The sequence below is a fragment of the Balaenoptera acutorostrata genome, chromosome 15 (genome assembly GCF_949987535.1).
Source record: "Balaenoptera acutorostrata chromosome 15, mBalAcu1.1, whole genome shotgun sequence".
Classification (NCBI taxonomy): Eukaryota; Metazoa; Chordata; class Mammalia; order Artiodactyla; family Balaenopteridae; genus Balaenoptera; species Balaenoptera acutorostrata.
In genome coordinates this window covers 6,382,688-6,402,023 of record NC_080078.1, presented here as the reverse complement: position 1 = coordinate 6,402,023, position 19,336 = coordinate 6,382,688, and the positions used below count along the sequence as shown (strand labels likewise).

Sequence of the window (19,336 nt, the reverse complement as noted above, 5' to 3'; positions counted from 1 at the left end):
TCACACAATACCTCAAAAGGCTTTTTTTTAAAATCTGTAGTCTCTCTTACTTCTTTACTAAACATATGGAATCATATAAAAGATTAATTAGTCCTACTATCAATTACAATTAATTGCCACTAAGTCCTCTGTTGCTTTAAATAACAGCATTCATGTCACGGAAAAGTAAACAACTCTGAATAACATAGTTTCAGATAAGTATCTATTTTTATGTTTTTATCTTAATAACATATATGTGTATTATAATTCATTATATTAACATATTTTTTTGCCTGGTAGGGCTGTGTCCAGGGTCGGCTCTCTAAAAAGTTGGTCACTCTACATTAGACTACCAGGAGGAGCTTTTAAAAATACCCAACTACACGAGGGCTCACTCCTAGAGATTTTGCTACAATCGGTGCGAAGGGGAAAGACTTGGTATTAGCCTTTTTAAAGCCCCTAGCCTATTCTTACGAGAGATTCCAGACCTCCAGGGTAGGCTGGAACGGGGCGGGGTGGGGCCTGGAAGTCACGTGGCCTAGTCAACGCCCTCTGCGGCAGTTGATTGGCTCCGGCCAGGAGCGGGGATTGCGAGACATGAGCGCCCCGCCCCCTTACTCGCACACTCTCCCCACCCCCGCCCCACCCCTTACCCCCTATCAGAGAGTTGCGAAGCCTCCGCCGTTCCTAGAAGGTACTCGGGTGGGGACCCTCTGCTCGGCGTGCGCCAGTGATCCGGCCGACAGGCATAGGGACCTTCCGCGTCGCGCCTTCAGGTGCGGGTTAGCTGAGAGGCTCGGACCTGATTCCGGGTCCGGCCCAGCACCTCGAGAGGGGAGCCCAGCCCCCACGGCAGCCGCAGGTGTATCCTGAGGACTTTCTGGAGGAGGCGACGCGGCTGGAGTCGGAGGCAGCGAGGTTTGGGGAGAAAGGAACTAGTGTGATGGGAGGATTGGGTGCTGCGGAGGAGCCTCGGTGGCCCCGCCATAGAAGGTGTGAGGGCTGGAGAGACACCCCCCTCCCCCCCGTGCCTTCCTCCCCATTCCCACCCCGATCTTCAGGGCACTTACTGAGCGTCTTCCTGAAGACGCCAATCTCTGAGTATTGAGTATGTTAGGTCTTTAGGGAAGAGAGAGTCCGACGAATGAATGGCTGGTTAATACTGTTGTTTGCTTTGGTATTGTTATAGATTAACAAATTGGATTATGGGTTCTGACTTCCAAATGCACAATGCTCACAGAAGATAATATAGTTTAGATAATTAAAGGGTCGAGGTCCCTTCCCCCGATCAGGACCGTCTGGGGGGTGCCTCCTTGCTCAAGAGGCAGGAGCGCTTAGGAACAGTGTTTTTAGGGAACGTGAACGGTGTGTGAGGGACTTTTTTAAAGATGTACTTACATAAAGCAAGGTTCGCCGGTAGCCAGAGAAGCACCATTAAAAAATGAAGATCCTCCGTATCCCATCATTTGTGTACTCCCTGAGAGAAACAACACCGAATTTACTATATTAAAAAAGAAGCAAAGTGGAGCCCACAGTTTGGGTTATGTCCCCTGGCCAACCACCCATAGCTGCGGAACCAAAACTTAAAAACTGTCCTAGTTTCCCCAAAATGCTGGCTCTGTCCTTAAAGGAAACAAGCTTTCTTCATGTCAGGGTGACCTTGCAGCTTCCTAGCCAATCAGCTACAAACAAGTAAACTTGTCCGGTGCTACTCTTCTAAAAGGGATGTCAGTTTCTAGTAACCAGTCCCAATAGAAAACAATGTACTTCCTCATTCATGTGCATGGGAGGAAAATAATTTTCTCTCTACCTTTCTGAGTACTTAGTTGAGACCCCCGCAATAAAAGATGAAAACAAACAAGTTTCTTAACATGTATACCTCATGTAAACATGGGAGATACCCAAGGAAAAATGACTAACCCCTGAGATGGCTTAGAATTCAGGCTTAAATACTATCTTCATAGGGAAAGCGGAGGGAGGTTCTATTCCTGGAAGAGGCTGAAACGGCAGTTAGGTTAAGTATTAAGTGTTGGTTTGCTGACATGGGGCTTAGCATGAGTGAATCCACATAGCTTTCAGGATCTTAGTTCCCCGACCAGGGATGGAACCCGGGCCCCGGCAGTGAAAGCCCCGAGTCCTAACCACTGGACTGCCAGGAAGTTCCCCTGTTGCTTCTTTTTTAAACAGCCGTTTTTTAAGTCCCACAGCTCAGTATTCTAAAGTGGTATATTTTGGGGTGGCTTATTCTGCCACCCCTTCACAGGCTTTATAAACTGAGCGGTAACTGCTGAGAGCCCAAGACTTTCAATTTTGAAGTCTCCTTGTTCACAGTTTGGGTTTTGCTCCATAAAATGTTCGTATCAAGTAAAGTCTTCTGAATTTTCTTTTGACCACAATTAGCTCTTTGTATATCATATGTAGCCTAAAATCTCTAACTGCCCGAAAATCATTTTTACACTATCTGAGCTGATTCTGTGTGATGTAGAAATACATGAAGACCACCCAAAAGAGAACAAGCAAAGGCTCTTCATTCCCTTCATGGCCAAGGGAATTGGCCACCATCACGTGTGTTTGGCAGAGACTCAAAGGCAAGCAGGGGAAGTTTTATAGTGGAAAAGAGGGAAGACTCAAATATGCTGAGTTTGGAGGTGATTGGCTTGGAAAAGCTGGAGGCAGGTTAAATAAAAGAAGCGGAACATCCTATGTGATTGGGTGCGGGAGCATATTTGGCTTTTCCTGTCGGCCCTAGATGGAGGATGGGGATACATGTTAGAGATAAGCTGGCACTTGTAGACCAAGTCCTGATGTAGGGCCTATTGCTGCATTGCTTGTGGTTTGGGTTCCAGGCGGGTTGCTGCAGGTTGCAGGTCAGAGTTCTGTTTTTTCCTATAGTCTGGTCCCTTCGTGTATTGAGTCTCTCAACGAGGTGCTGCAGAATATACTCTAGGGAGGAGGTGAGGGCAGAGCCACAGGTTTCCTTGGATAAAGATTGGAAATTGATTTAGGTTCAGAAATTCCTAACAAAAGTATTCTAGCAGTTGCTTTCATTTTATCACATATTGCAACACCAAACACAGTGACTTTGTGCTGAGGTTTGTTGGCCCCATTGGAATTCCCTGTCCCAGGGCTGCCTGGTGAGAGAGCTTCAAATCGGGGCTGGCCTTACGTGTTCTCTTGTCCTCTCCTTCAGCTTAGCCTGATGGCCGGGATCCTGCACCACCTCAGAGACCAGGCCATGGAAGCCGTGTTCCTGCCCGTCCTGTGGAAGGTGAGCAGGTCTCCTCCTCCCCTTCCTTGGTGTAGTCTCAGCGCCGGGCGATGGCTTTCACATGGCTTTAACTCCTCTGTTCAGGTTGAGCCATCTTTATCAGCTGGGGGTTTTTCCTTCTTGGAAGGTAGGATGTGAAGAGCTTAAACTTTGGGGCCAGACGGGTTCAAATCCAGACTCTGTTTTAGATGTGTTACCTGATCTCTCACGGTTTCCTTTTCTGGAAAATGGGCTAATGATAGTAGCTGTCGCAGAGTTGTGAGGAGTCAATGAAACGGGGCATGTGGAGTATCGGCAGGGTATCTAGTGACATGTGGAGCGCTCTGTAAGTTTGAGCTGTTGTCACCACAGTTACTCCTTGTTTCTGTCAGTGAGCATTATTGTGTACCTACTGTATACCAGATAGTACTGCCTTTGTGCTGGGAGAGAAGCTCTCACCTAAGGCGCTTACAAGCCATTTGGAGAGGGAGCTATGGAAACAAACTCCTGCAACACAGGATAAATTCTGATCTGTTGGCATCAAAGGGTACACTGGAAGCTTAGTTACTGAACTCATAACATGATGGAGGGTGATTGTGAGAAGCTGAGTGGAAAAGTGAGGAGACACGTGAGGAACCATCGCGACCATTTGGAAAGAACAGTCTTGGACGGGAGGGAGGCAAGAGGGAGTTCGAGGGGCAGCGGTTTGACCCGTTGGCCCAGCGTGTCCGCGTTTGCTGAGGGATCGCAGAGCTCTGTCTGCCTTTCTGGTGGCATCTCCTGCCTTCCCTGACGGCCAGAGGACCCGCCCGCAGGGGTGTGGACTCCCTTCTGTCCCCGGCCTGTGTGCGTCCTGTTCTCCCTGTCCGCAGGCAGACCCACCTCTGCATCTGCTGAGACTCAGCTCAAAATTCCTCTGTGAAATCTCTCTGAGGTCCCGCATTAACCCCATTACTCTCCCTTGTGTTCCCACGTGGGCGGAGGGCTGGGCTGGGCTCAGGAGGACAAGCTGCAGAAGAGCCAGAGGGCGGGTGTGGGGTGACTGGAGGTGAGTGTGTAGGGTTTTCTTTACAGAAAAGGCCCAGTAAGGGAAGGAGAGAGGGCGGAAGCGAGAGGGAGCAAAGCACCCGGAGCATCTTTGTGAAGGCAGGAGAGGCGGCAACATCCTTGCGGGCTACGGGCAGGAGGGATAGTCTGGGAGGGAACGCGGCTGTGTTGCTCTGCTTCATGACGCCTCACTTCTGACCGTTCTGACGCCAGCTGGGTGCCCGCAATTTAACTCATTCTGACACTGTCCCCCTGGGGTTAGCATTGGACCCACAGGGTAAGGGCTCAGTCCCCGCAGGGCCGCCCCCGCCCCGACCTCAGACGCCAATCACAAGTGCGGGCTGTCACCTGTGCTTCTGACCCACCGGCTCTAAATTGGGGTTCCCACGACCCACTCCGCGGGTGCCATTGATCTGGTAGAGTGGCTCCCGGAACTCTGAAAACGGTTTACTTGGCAGATCCCTGGTTCATGTAAAAGGCTACAACTCAGGACCAGCCCGACGGAAGAGAGGCACAGGGCAGGGGAGTGGGGGAGGGGTGCAGGGCTTTCCTCTCCAGGCAGACACCCCCCAGCACCTCCGTTTCTGCGTTTTTATGGGGGTTCGTTACGTAGGCGTGCTGGGTCGAGTCACTGACCTTGGGTGACTGGCTGAACCCCAGCCTCCCCCCGCCCCTCAGGTGCTGGGGGTGAAGGTTCTCACCCTCTCGTCACATGCTTGTTCCCCTGACATCCAGCCCCATCCTTAGGAGTTTTCCGCATTAACATGAACTCAGGTGTGGTTGAGGGATTTGTTATGAGTAACAAGACGTTCCTCTCACCTGTATGGCCCTGGAGCTATTTCAGCAACCGAGGACAAAAGCCCAAATATTAAAAGATGCTCCTCTGTTCTTATCCCTTAGGAAAATCCAAGGGTTTTTAGGAACTCTGTGCCAGAAGTAGGGAGGAAGACCAAATATATATTTCTTATTTAAATCAAGAGTATCACAAGGGGGGAAAGGGCAAAGACAGAAGAGTCGTGGTCATTGGATTAAGACCCTGGAGGAGACAGGAGAGAATGGAATCAGGCCAAGGAGGAGGGGTCACCAGGAGAGAGAAGAGAGGAGGGGTGAGGCCCGATGCAGGGAATGTCTGGGAGCCGGTGGGGAGGCGGGAGGAGGTGAGGGCCATGTGCACAGGGGGCTGTTTTCTGGGATGTGACTGGCAGTGCCTCCTGAGGAGGGGGTGGGGTGAGCCCCTGTCCTCACAGCCCCCGTCGCCCCCCGTGGACCCCTGGATCGTCACCGTGTTGACTTTCCCGCTTCCCCACTGGACCCTTCACTCCCTGAAGCGGGGCTGGGGCTCCGTGGGTCGCACAGGCTGTGCCCTTAGCAGCTCTGGGGGCCCCGTTGTCACAGCTGCCATGTGAAGTGTCCCCTAGAGTCGAGCAGTGCGCAGCCCGAGGAGCTGGTCCTGTGGGCCCAGCAGGAGCTGTCACCTCTGCGTTTACTGTCACTGGTGTGTGGCCCGGAGGCCGGCGACTTCTTGGTGCTCAGTAAATGTTTCCTGAAGGAACGGGAGTGATAAAGGGGGAGAAGACCACTGGTGAGGACCATGAGGGCGTGAACTGTGGGGCCACACGAAGGGCCCAGCTAGAAAGCCCCACGCGCAGAGAGAACTCTGGGGGTTTGAACCGTTGTATCCCAGCACCTGGGAGCCTCCAGGCGGGTGCAGAGAAGGCAGCGGGCGGCTGGGGCAGGTGAGGGCGTCTGCAGGCAGCTCTGGGGACGGAGGATGTTGGGGATCGGGGGAGGGGGCGTGAGACCCTAACCCTGGAGCCAGGTGTGGGCAGGAGGGAAGAAAGGCCTGTCGTTTGGGAGACTCAGGGTCTGTCTGCAGAGGGGAGCGGCGTGAAGCATCTCGGGTGGAGCTGGTATTCCTATTGCCGAAGCCCTTCCGCACGAACACCCCCGAACCACAGCGAGTGTGGGGGGCAGACGCCAGGCCTCTCGGCCCCCGGGAGCTGGGTACACAGTTGCAGATGGAAACTTCTGCCGTGGGCACGGTGCTCAGCGGTCTGTGTTTGGCCCCGTGGAGACGCTCTCCACCGCTCCCCTTTGTCTGCGCCCTGGGAGGCTGGCCTTTATCTTCTCCATCCACGGGCTCCCTTGCTCTTGCTTCGGGTTGGCTTCTGGCAGGGGGATGGGGTGGGGCCCGGAGGCCTGGAGGGGATCGCTGCTGGGGGCTTATCCCTCAGTCCCTCCCCGCTGGGCTGCCCCCCGCTCCGGTCTCGCTTCTCCAGCAACTTTCTGGATCCCAGTGTCCCCTGCCGTCCTCCCCCTTCACACCTAGTGGGTAGCGGTGCCCACGACAGCCAGCCCGCGAGCTCCAGCCTGCCTGGTTGGTTCCCATTAGCCTGTCCATCCCTGTGTCCCGTTAGCCTGTCCATCCCTGTGCGAATGGCCCGCACGCTGCCCCGTCCTCAGTGACCTCATGGGAGTGAGCCATCTCTTTCCTGAGAGATCCGGGCAGAAGAAATACAGGATGTGGAAGGTAGGGTTGTGCAGAGCAGGGTCGGCCAACTCACCTGGAGCCGGGAGTAGTTTTATTGGGTCATAGCCACACCCGTTTGCTCTCCTGTTGTCTGTGCTGCGTCTGTGCTACCAGAGCAGAGCTGAGTGACTGCAGCAGAGACCCAACGGCCAGAGAAGCCTCCAGTGTTGACCATCTGTAATCATAATACTGTAGCTCACAAAGTTATTGTAAGAATCGCAGCTGCAGTTAGTCGCTGTGTTTCCAGGGGTTGCTGGCCTTTGAGGACGTGGCTGTGTACTTCACCAGGGAAGAGTGGGACGCACTGCACTGGCCTCAGAAGGCCCTCTACAGAGACGTGATGCTGGACAACTACAGAAACGTGCTCTCCTTGGGTAACGAGTCGGCTTAACATTTCACTTTGAGTGTCTGCACATCTCCTCAGTCTCTTATCTGCAATTCCAGAAGCAGAAAAAGCTCTGAAAACCAGTCGTTTTTTCATAACTCATTTGGCTGTAAGACCCAACCTGAAGTCATCAGGTGGTTCAATCTGATTTTTATCGTACAGGAAGCTATTTATCATCTGCTATTTGTCATCCTTTTTCTCATTTGGTCTTTATATATATATATATATAGCATCAGAAATATTAGTGTGTTGATTAAGGTTTCAGCTCCAACCCCTGTTGGGGGTGGTGCATAAGAGAAAATATACCCACCAAGGCACCTTCCTGAAATCTGGAAAAATTCTGAGTCATGAAACACATCTGGCCTCAAAGTTTTCAAATGAGGGATTGTGGACAATGAATAGTTTCCTTTTGTTTTAGAGTTCAGAGTAGCCCATTCCCCGCCCCGACCCAAATCCTCCACACCTGTTAAGACCCCTAGGCGCTGAAAAGACTGTGGCCGCTGTAGATTCCAAGTCCAGCATCCGGCTCCCTTGAAGAGTCTTCTTCTTCCTTCTGTCTGAAAATGCTTTCCCTCCTTGTTTGCAACATCACTGGGTGCCCAGGAAATGATTCTTCACTGACTTCACTTCTGAACCTTCACAGCTTCCATCTTCCCAGGAGCCTGCCTTTGTCTTACTCCGATGCAGAGTCTCCCTAGGGTGTGAGGTTCCTGGATGAATTTTTCTTTCTGGGGAGTGTTGGCTCCCATGCTGACACTCTTGGCACAGGGTCTTGACCACCTCTTGTGGGACTGTCCACCCACCACTGGATGTTTTACTGTTTATTTTTGTTTTAAAAGCATTACAAGAGCATACTTGAATATATGGAAGATAGAGGAAAGCATAAAGGGAAGGGGAAAACATTCAGGGCTAACACTGTTAATATTTTGGAATATTTCCTTCCTGTTTTTTTTTTTCCTGTGAAAAAGCTAGCTGAGCATAGTCTATGTATAATTCTGTAATCCCTTTGAAACTTAACATTATAGTATCAGCATTTTCCCTATGTTATTAAAAACCCTCATAAAGCAGAAAATTAAAATCATCTGCATGCCCACTGCCCAGCATTAACCCTGTTAACATTTTGGTTACTTTTATGGATGTATACAGACAGTCCTATTTATGACGGTTCAGCTTAAGATTTTTTCAACTTTACAATGGTGTGAAAGCAATACGCATTCAGTGGCAAGTGCACTTCGAATTTTTATCTCTTCCTCGGGTAGCGATATGCAGGACCGTTCTCTCTGGTGATGCTGGGCTCAGAGCCGCAGCTCCCAGACAGCTATGTGATCATGTCATCACGAGGGCAGCCAACCAGTACACTTAAAACCATTCTGTTTCTCACTTTCAGCACAGTATTCAGTAAGTTACAACAGATTTTCACCGCTTTATTATAAAGTAGGTTTTGTGTTAGATGATCTTGCCCAACTGTGGTGTAATGTAAGTGTTCTTTGCATGTTTAAGGTCGGTGAGGCTAAGCTATGATGTTCGGGAGGTTAGGTGTAATAAATGCATTTCTGACTTAGGATATTTTCAGTTTAGATTGGGTTTATCAGGAAGTTACCCTTTTGTAAGTAGAGGAAGATCTGTACACACACACACACGCATGCACAGACACACACATGTAGTTTTAAAAAAAATTTGGATCATAATTTACATGAGTTTTGTATTCTGCTTTAAAATATCTAGGGAGCATTTTCCTATTTTAAGAAACATTCTTTGAAAAATGTATCAGATGCACTGGGGGAAAAAGAAATATTCTTTTTTTTTTAATATGAAACTTCAGGTTTTTTTTTTTTATGTATTTTATTTCTTTCTTTATTTTGGCTGTATTGGGTCTTCGTTGCGGGCTTTCTTTAGTTGTGGCTCGCGGGCTCTAGAGCACAGGCTCAGTAGTTGTGGCGCATGGGCTTAGTTGCTCCGTGGCATGTGGGACCTTCCCGGGCCGGGGCTCGAACCTGTGTCCCCTGCATTGGCAGGCGGATTCTCAACCACTGCGCCACCAGGGAAGCCCAAAAGAAATATTCTTTGAACACATGGATTTTCAGTATCTGCCTAATACTTCTGCCTTCCTCGTATTCATGTGCTACACTTTAACCATTCACCTACTGACATTTAGTTTATTTCCAGTTTGCGCTGTTTGTTAGAACTCTGCTGAACATATCTGGTACATTAACCTTTGTCCTAATTTTCCTTAGGCTATATTTCTGAGAGTGAAATTACCACATCCCAGAGTGTGAATATTGATCAGGCTTTCAGTAAGGATTGTGCCAGGTCCCCTCCGCACCAGCCCTCTCCATTACTGTCCTGATCTCTGCCTGTCGCAGTCCCCCCACTGCGCAGACCCCACAGGGTAAAATGAGCTCCGAGGCACCTCCTGCTGCTCACTAACCAGCACATCCCATTTACTTCCCCACGAGTAGGATTTCAGTTTCCCAAACCTGAGGTGATCTGTCAGCTGGAGCAGTGGGAAGAGCCGTGGATCCTGGATCTACCGCGAGCTGGGACTAGGAAGGCTTCCGGTAGTGCTTGCCCAGGTGGGTGAGGAGAAGACCCGGCCCTGTGGGGGTCTCGCAGAGGGAGGGACCCCCATTCACCAGGCCCCTCCTGCGCCAATACCGAGCCGGGTGTCTGGCGTCTCTCCTGCTCATTATCCCTTCTGCCGCCTGCAGGTGGTGGGTATGATCGTCAGCCCCATTCCCAGGTGAAGAAACTAAGGGGCTGCGATGTCTGTCCCACGGCTAGTAGGTTGATAGTTGGGATTTGACATCAAGTCTGCAAAGCTCATCCTCTTTCTACTGCAGTTAAAGTGCTTCTCTGAGGCAGCCGGCCTGGTGTTTTCTGACAGCTCTCGTGCCATCCTAGATACTCCTTTTTTCTACCCTCATCACTTACCCTTCCTCTATACTTGCTCTTGTTCCCTTGCTCTCATTTTGTTTTCCAGATTCTCTCGGTGTTTACTGATGTTCCTTTTTCCTATGTACTATGTCCTGATTGCTGCTTCTACCCGTTTTCACATCCCTCTCTCCACGGTTTCACAGCCTCAGCACTGCTGACGTTTTAGGCTGTTTAACTCTTTGCGGTGAGGGTCGTCCTGGGCCCCGTGGGATGTTTAGCAGCATCCTTGGCCTCCACCCACTAGGTTCCAGCAACACCATCCCTGGTTGAAAAACCACTGCTCTAGTTCATTGGTTTTGTACTTATTTCTCTCTGGTTTCCTTTCTATTCTATCTTATACACTTCCTCCATTTTTAAGAAGTTGTTTCTCCCAGAATTATTAAAAACATGCTTATCTAGAAGGTACAAGATGCTACCTCTCTCCTAGTTATGTGACACTGCTGGGCACTGAGAGTAAGTTGTTATCCCACTAATGGTGATGGATTTATTCAATTCTCACATTCTCTGACATACACTCTTGTGCACATTTTAGCTGGTTAGCTGATGTCAAGAGCTCTTTCTGATATGAAAGCTGTGGGTCCTATGGAAGGAAATCAGAATACTGGCCTCTGTAGTATGATGATGTAACTAGGTGAGCACTTCTTAGCCTCGTTTGAGCCTCTCGTATCACAGACTTCCTGGCTTCTTTCCTTTTTTTTCCCTTCTATGGTGATCAGGTCATTTATATACTTTCTTTTTTTTTTTGGCTAGGTCCTGAAGCCAGATTCAAGGTGAAAGAGCTAACTCCAAAGCAGAACATTTCTGAAGATTTAGAGTCATGTAAGATGTCACTGGTAAAGCAGAAAATGGCCAGGAAACCCTTAGAAAAGTTACTTGAATGTAACGAATTTGTGGACATTTACCGACTTTCACTCCCTACTATTGGTGATGAATGCTGTAAGGACTTCCTTCAAAACCTTAACCTTATTCAAGATCGGAAAGCTCAGGCAAGGACGAAGCAGGGCAAATATGATGAGTATGGAAAACCCTTCCATCAGAGATCACTGCTTTTGAGGCATAAGCGAATTCTTACAAATGCAAAATCTTATGAATGCAGCGAATGTGGAAGAGCCTTCCAGCGTCAGGCAAATTTTGTTCGACATCAAAGAATTCACAGTTCAGAGGATCCCTTTGAGTGCGACATATGTGGGCAGGCCTTCAAACAGAAGTCTGCTCTGATTGTCCACAAACAGTGTCACTCACAAAAAAAGCCATATACATGTCATGACTGTGGAAAGTGTTTCCGTCAGATGGCGTATCTTGTTGAACACAGGAGGATCCATACCAAAGAAAAACCCTATAAATGCAGCGAATGTGAAAGAACATTTAGTCAGAATTCAACCCTTATTCGACATCAGTTAATCCACAGTGGAGAGAAACCCCATAAATGCACTGAATGTGGAAAAGCCTTTGGCCGGCATTCAACCCTTATGAGCCATCGACAAATTCACAATAAACAGAACACTCATAAATGCAGTGAATGTGGTGAATCCTTTGGTCGGAATGTAGATCTCATTCAGCATCAAAGAATCCATACCAAGGAGGAATTCTTTGAATGTAGAGAATGTGGGAAAACTTTTAGTTTTAAGGCAAATCTTCATCGACATGAGGTCATTCATACTGGAGAGAGACCCTACAGATGTGACAAATGTGGAAAATCTTTCAGTTGGCGCACAAGCTTTATTAAGCATCAGGGTACTCACAGAGAGCAGATACCTATGTGATAGTAACCAGAAAAGCTACCATTTAAAGACCAGAACTTAACCACTCTTGCAAGTATGTGTAACTCAATTGTTTTATGAAAATTAATAAACAGGAACTGAAATGGTTTTTCTGTGGGGACCCTCTCTTCGTAGCTAACCTTCTTGCTACAGTCAAGAATTACTTAATAGAGGACTTCCCTGGCCATCCAGTGGTTAGGACTCTGCACTTCCAACACAGGGGGCATGGGTTCGGTCCCTGGTCAGGGAACTAAGATCCCACATGCCGTGCAGCACAGCCAAAAAACAAAACAATAAAACTGGATTTAAATCAAAAAAAAAAAAAAAAGAATTACTTAATAGAAATGTCATAGGCTGTCGTGTCCAGTCTCCCTGGGTCCCCTTTACCTTCATTTCCCTGAGTTAAGTTAAGGCAGATGGAAGGCTTAGAAGTTTTACTCTGTGGTCCCCCAGGCTGGAGACCATTTTCTGGATCGTGAACGATCTAAGAATGCCTTTCTTGGTTTCATACTGAAAAATCACCTGAGATTGTATAGACGTTTTAAAAATAAAGTAAGGGCTACCCACTAGTACTACTGAGATATTAATAATTACTGAAATTTACCCAGAAACGAAAATTAGTGTGCTACTGGGTTCTACTGAGTTCGAAGTCAGTGTTCAGAGCAGATGCTTGTTAGTGCCCTGCCCGCCCCACCCCCCGCCACCGCACCGGCCTTGCCCCTGCCGTGTGCTCATCCCACTTGCACTATCTGTGTCTCTTGGGCTGCGGGCTTTTTCGAAAACCACGAAAGACCACTGCTCTGGGGGCAGCCCTCAACCACGCTTGATGGGATTCTGACGAATACCAGATCTCCCTCTCCCCTAGGGTGGAACATCTGTGAAGCATGTGTTTCACACTGTTTTCAGAGTCTTTCCATAGGATGACGCACATTCCCTCTCCGTGGTAGCTGCTTTATTAGCTGTCTGCCCTTCTCTGTGTCCCTTCTAACTCCCCTACCAGTATTTCAACACCTCTTCTCCCCATGAGTAAATTGCTGCTGTTAGACCCTCTCATGTTAATCAAATCCCTTGATTTTATTATTTTCTGGTCCTTACCAGTTCCATGATTTCTTACCCAGCACATAAAAACAAAGTTCTATTGGGAATGAGAAGAAAGCAAGTGGCACCCCATAAAATGAAGGAACCTTCAGCTTTGCAGGAGGAAAATAATAAGTGTTAGATTATATACTGGGTTCCGTATCAGTACTTTTGTACCAAGCGGCAGGAATTGGCTGGAGGGAAAGGCTGCCAAACTGTATTTCCCCGAACGAAATTAACAAGTCAAGGCCTGACAAGAGGAAATAAGCCAATGAGAGAGAATTCTTCCTCACAACCACCTTTGGAGTTAGGGACCTGTGAAAGCAGATCCAGGCTTGAGTACAGAGTCTGGCTCAGGCTACTGAATCTATTTTGTGTAGATGATGTACATGCTTCCAGCTTTTCAGAAAGAGAGAGGGTACAGCTAAGGATCCAGAGGTAACATGGAAATGCCTACCTTCAGCCACATCTGTCCCAAGGAGGAGAAAAGAGCTGCACTCTTCAATATGGCGGCCACTAGCCATATGAGCCTATTTAAATTAAAATTTTAAAAAGTTAAAAACCGTCCTCAAATCAAAAGCCACATTTCAAGATCAGCACAATGACAGAACATTCCCGTCATCCCAGGCTTACTGGACAGCCCTGCTGGAGACACCCTAAGGGCTTCTTACGGAGGCACAAGGGAGCTTGTATTTGGTGCCACTTCCTTCTCTACAACTAAATTAAATGGCCTTCCTTTCCCTTTATAAATGGCCCCTATAAAATGTTTTATTTGCTGAAAATATTTTTTTCAGTAGAATTCCTGGGACACAAAGGAGGGGAGGGGTGGGGCTGGTCTGGAAGCCTTGCTGAACTAACTTGCCTTGGGAAAAAGGGCTCCCCAGCTCAAGAGTGCCGGCGTGCAGGGCAGGCTTCCTGCCTTCCCCAGAGGCTGGACGGTCACCAGGCCGGGAGCACAGATCAGCGATGCCATCGTCAGTGTATGGTCATGTCTGTCAATATTTGGCAGTAGGGCAGGAGCTCCGAACTAGCCCTCCAGGGAAGGTAATGGAGAAGAAACGCTCAAGTTTTGGCTTTTCTATTTAGCTAATGGGCTGGACCCACTGTCCATGCCTGGCCACACAGGGCAACCATTAGCTCATACTGCAAAGGGCAGAAGAGTCTAGAATACTCCACTGGACTAGAAAAGGTGCACGTTTTTTTGACAAGACCAGTGAAGCTTTTTACACCATATTTAAAGCAAGATGAAAAATAAATAATACAAATGTTATTTCCTTCTTTAGCTAATAATGCTAAACTATAAAAAACAGACTGTTAAAACTCAAATGACTAAAAATAAGATATAAAAATTGTTCAGTTCTTTCATTTTCTCCTCTTTTTACACATTTGGATTACAGTTCATTAAAATGTCACGTAACATGGTCATATGACTAGTATGCAGCTCACACCTTTGACAACACCTGTGTGGGTCTAGATCTTGTGCAAGTTCACACTCAACTGTAGCTTTTATCAAGGTGGCTTCTCTTTCTGCCAACATTTCTTAGCTGGTAGAAAGGAGGGGAAGCATTAAGGAAAATACTACATGAAATTCTACAGTTTAGAATAAAATAGTAATAGATGACTTCCTGTCAAAACATACATTTTCAGGTAAGTTCTTAGATTTTTTCAAGTAAATTTATGGTCAGTTATTTGTATCATTATCATAAATGGATATTTCCCCCACTTCCATTTCCAAGTGCATATTGCCAATATAAATGACTCAGTAGTGATACTGTTATTCTGAAATAATTTCCAAATTGCAAAAATAATACAGAGAATCCTTTACACCATCTACCCAGATTTACCAAATTTAACATTTTTCCAAGTCTGTCTCTCGAACTAATTTACAGCAGTTTGAATAAACTGGATCTATTTATATACAGAAACAAATCAATCTTAAAATGGCAAATCAAGTTCCAACATGACAGAATACAATATGTCTGCATAAAATTTTAAATCCTGCAACACTACATATACTGTTTATGGATACAAGATCTTGTGGTATAAAATGGGGAAAAGAAGGACACAATTTCAGTACAGTTATTCCTTCTGATGAGGGAAAGGAATGGGAGTCTTTACAGTACATATTTTATTTCTTAAAATGATATGAGGGATTTCCCTGGTGGTGCAGTGGATAAGACTCCGCACTCCCAATGCAGGGGGCACGGGTTCGATACCTGGTCAGGGAACTAGATCCCACATGCATACCGCAACTAAGAGTTCACATGCCACAACTAAGGAGCCCATGTGCTGCAACTAAGGAGCTGGCAAGCCGCAACTAAGAAGCCCGTGAGCCACAACTAAGGAGCCCACCTGCCACAACTAAGACCCGATGCAACCAAATAAATAAATATTTTTTTAAAAAAGATATGAAGCAATTATGTTAAGAATTGATTAATCTGGTGCATATGTGAATGTTCTTTAAAATCAATCTCTATTGTCTATACTTGTCTGTATGTTAGCAATATTTTACAGTAAACATGTCCATGTTTATTGTGAAATAATACCATAATTCAAAAGTATCTGAGGATATATGTCAGTAAATGATAATAAAAAGAACACCCATGCATCCTCATACTAGGTAAGAAATAGATCATTTTCAGAATCACAAAAGCCTCTTATATTCTGTCCAATCTCCTCTCCCTCCCTCTTCACCAAAGGTTAACAAACACTCTGAGTTTTATGTTAATTATTCCCTTGTATTATGTAGACGTACCACCTATCTATTTATGTCTGGATGATGTATTACTTAGTTCTGCTTTTTCAGAACTTTACATACATGGAGTCATACTCTTATTCTTTCACTGCACATGTGTTTCGAGAATCATGCATCTTTCTGTGTAGCTGTGGTTCAACCACATTCACTGACAATAAGTATCCCACTGCAGGAATACAGCACAATTTATGAATCTATTCTTTTGTTGATGGGTTTTCAGGATGTTTCCGGTTTGGGGCTTTTATAAAACAGCATGTCAACATGCCTCTTGGTTCCCTGTGAAAACACCTAGAAATAACATATATACATGTTCAACTTTAAGAAGTATGGCCAGGGACTTCCCTGGCGTTCCAGTGGTTAAGACTCCACGCTTCCAATGCAGGGGGCACAGGTTCGATCCCTGTTTGGGGAACTGAGATCCCACATGCCATGTGGCATGGCCAAAAAAAAAAAAAAGAAGTATGGCCAAACTGTTTTCCCTAATAAATGTAACAACTTACACACTCAACAGCAGATGAGAGCTTCCACTATTCTATATCTTTATCGGTACTTGGTACTGACAGATTTTGAAAGATTTGATAATCTTTTGTGAAATCGTATCCAATTGTGGTTTAATTTGCATTTCTCTTATTACTAATGTAGTTGAGCATCTTTTCATCTTCCTGGGCTGTGCTTCCCATTTTGTTTGTCTTTTCCTAATATAGTGTAGTTGTAGTTGAATTTATCAATCTTCTACAGTTAGTAATTTTTGAGTCTTGTTGCAGATTGCTACCAGTTTATCAAAAATTTGTTTGTCTCCTTCCTAGACACACAGCTAGATTACACTTTGCAGCTTGTATTGTTAAATGCAGCTAGGTGACCGAGTTCTAACCAATGGACTATAGTGAGGATGATGTGTGCCACTTCTTGGTTTGGCCCATAAAGCCCTCTCACACGTCCGTGTTCTCTTCTCCCAGTTGACTAGGTTAGAAAATCCCCAAAGAGGTCTCATAAGCCACGTCTGAAGATGCCAGGGCTGCCATCAGATTGACTGCTCAGAGGACAGCCTTTCTGTCAGTCATGTATATCTGCCTTACACTGTTACAGGAGTAAAAAGTAAACTTCTAGGGGCTTCCCTGGTGGTCCAGCGGTAAAGAATCCGCCTTCCAACGCAGGGGACGCAGGTTCGAGCCCTGGTTGGGGAACTAAGATCCCACATGCCACGGGGCAACTAAGCCCACGCCACAGCAAAAGAGCCTGATTGCCGCAAACTACAGAGCCCATGAGCCCTGGAGACCTTGCGCCACAGCTAGAGAGAAGCCCGCACTACAACTAAAGATCCCACACGCCTCAACAAAGACCCCACATGCCGCAACTAAGACCCGATGCAGCCCCAAAAATAAAATAGACAAATAAAATAAATAAATATTTTTAAAATTCATTAAAAAAAGAAAAACTGCTATTGTGTTTGCGCAGCTAGACCTCTGTAGGTCTATTTGTTAGAGCTGTTATCATTAAACTGACTTAATACATGTTTAAGATATTCTTCATTAAATCTGAGATTAGAACAATACCTCCTGCATTTTCTTTTTCAAAAGAACTGAAGAATTTCAACAAAGAACTGGATGGATTATTGGGCTGTAACCAAAAGCTAAGCGATATAGTCTGGCAAGTGGGGCTCGAACAATTAAACATCATTAAAATGGGGGGCCCAATTATGATAAGCCCTTTGCTCACCAAAAAGAATCCAGCGTGGGTTCTGAAGGGGACAGGATGCCAAGACAGATGTTCTAGTCCAATCATTCAAAGTGGCAATGCAATCTCTGCTCACCAAGATGAATGGCCACGGAGGCCCCCGAGCCATGCTGTGATCATCCAATGATCCCACATCCACTGTGACACCTGCTGGGGCAATACCGGTTACCGCAGACTGTTCAGAATCCCGCCAGAAGGTAAGCTTGTGAGAAGCAAGGGCTCACCCGCTCCACCTCGGTTGACTCCACCGCACCTGCCTGGTAGACAGCCCCACCCCGAACCCTCGCTAGGAACCACAGATGCTTGTTACACTGCCGGGGTTACTGCGAGGACACAGACCCTGCCCCTGCAGTTCCCACCCCAGAGGCCCCAGGAGCTTCCCTTTTACCTCTGTGCCATTGTCCTGGAGACTTTGAAGTTCCAAGCAGGAACTAGGACCTTCCAGAATAGAGCTCAGAAATTTTATAAACAAAGATGAGCTAAGACAATAGATTTAAATGACGTTATAACTCCTCTCCCAGTTCCCATCAGGTCTTCTATCACTTTGTTAACAAAAATCTAGATTTGCCATTTTGCAAGGCGCTGTGCTAGGTGCTATGGGAAAATACAGAGAGTGACAAGATAGTTCCCAACTGTGCTGGACTGAATTGTGTGCCCCTCGCAAAATCCATGCACTGGAAGCCCTAACCCCCAGTGTGACTGTATTTGGAGACAGAGCACTTAAGGAGGTGATTAAGGTTAAATAAGGTCATAAGGGTGGGGTCCTCAAGGATAGGACTGGTGTCCTTATAAGAAGAGGAAAGAGACACCAGGAGTGCACAGGCACAGAGGAAAGGCAGTGAGAAGTCAGCCGTAGGCAAGCCCAGGAGAGGGCTCAGAGAAACCGACCCTGTGGACACCTTAGAAAACGCTAGGGTCTTGTTTTGTCTCCAATTCCTTTCCTAATCAATCTCATCATTTAGGTTAAGTCAAAGCACAAAGCTGGGCTGGGAGTGGGTGAGGGAAACGTGGGAGAGAGGCATCTCCCCACATCCTGCCGGGGGTAGTAACTACGCATCTCTTGTCCCCTACGCTACCCGCAGCCGGCAACTCCGAGTCCCGGGGACAGTGCGGGAACCAAGAACCTGCAAACGATACAACAACCTGTAGAACAAATAGAACGAGTTCCGGAAAGCTTACCGGAAGCCCGTCACGGTTCCGCCCCCCCGGAACTCCACCCCTATTGGTGTTCTCTAGGAATCTAGGAGGTCTCGCTGTCTCGGTGTTTCCTCTATAAATCTAGGGAATTTAACCCCCTCCTCAGTTGAGGAAAAAGACCAAGATTTAGCGGCACGTCCTCACTAATGCGAAAGAAGTAAGGAATTGATGGGGAATCTAGCCTCCTGGGTGGAAGGTGCAGGTCACAAGTTTTGAGAACTAGCACATGGGTGTCTCTTTCTAATTGTTCCTTCTGCAGGGAAAGGACTCCAAGCTGATGACATTGACCTGGTCGCACTCAGATGGCTCTGATACTTTTGTGAAAACAACAACAAAAAATTGATAGAATCAATCACAGGCTTCCTCCCAGCCCCAATACCGTAGCAAAAATTTCTGTAGAATTCAACCAACGTGCTCCGGGCACGCATTTACTGATGTGATTGGAATGCAGATTCTACTGTCCTGTTCCTTTTCTGCCTTTAGTCCTTTACAACATTTTAATATTAAAAAACGATAACAAAACAGCGTCTTGAGCAAACAGATTTGGCTCTAACTTGCCGCAAAATTGAGGAAACAAAATACATGACCCTAACGTTTTGTTTCCCTTTTCTTTCAGAGGTTTACAAGGTAAGGTGATGATGGATGTGATAAGTGAAAGGCAGAAAAGAACCTCACAGTCGAATGTTCAAAT

At 46.9% G+C, this 19,336-nt stretch overlaps 1 protein-coding gene and 1 long non-coding RNA gene across 7 annotated transcripts; one reads left to right on the top strand and one right to left on the bottom strand.

Annotated features, from left to right (window-relative positions):
* The first annotated feature begins 652 nt into the window (after positions 1-652).
* Positions 653-11,991, top strand: LOC103018331 (zinc finger protein 789). Of its 4 annotated transcripts, none has more exons than XM_057528929.1 (5): positions 653-755; positions 3,170-3,247; positions 7,051-7,177; positions 9,648-9,761; positions 10,873-11,991. In XM_057528929.1, the coding sequence occupies exons 2-5, from the start codon at positions 3,179-3,181 to the stop codon at positions 11,883-11,885; spliced, it is 1,323 nt and encodes a 440-aa protein (XP_057384912.1). In that variant the 5' UTR covers positions 653-755; positions 3,170-3,178; the 3' UTR covers positions 11,886-11,991. The 4 variants fall into 4 exon arrangements, with proteins under 4 accessions (XP_057384912.1, XP_007186751.2, XP_007186752.2 ...); XM_007186689.2 differs by having other exon boundaries at positions 662-897; XM_007186690.2 differs by having other exon boundaries at positions 662-972.
* On the bottom strand, positions 5,187-18,592 carry LOC103018151 (uncharacterized). Of its 3 annotated transcripts, XR_009005374.1 has the most exons (7): positions 18,525-18,592; positions 17,837-17,927; positions 17,431-17,595; positions 13,417-13,489; positions 7,652-7,882; positions 6,838-7,235; positions 5,187-5,816 (listed from the first exon to the last, which is right to left on the bottom strand). It is a non-coding gene; the product is annotated as an uncharacterized LOC103018151 (long non-coding RNA). The 3 variants fall into 3 exon arrangements; XR_009005375.1 differs by lacking the exon at positions 7,652-7,882 and having other exon boundaries at positions 17,837-18,582; XR_009005373.1 differs by lacking the exons at positions 5,187-5,816; positions 6,838-7,235; positions 7,652-7,882 and adding an exon at positions 11,345-11,458 and having other exon boundaries at positions 17,837-18,582.
* Between the last annotated feature and the right edge of the window lie 744 nt (positions 18,593-19,336).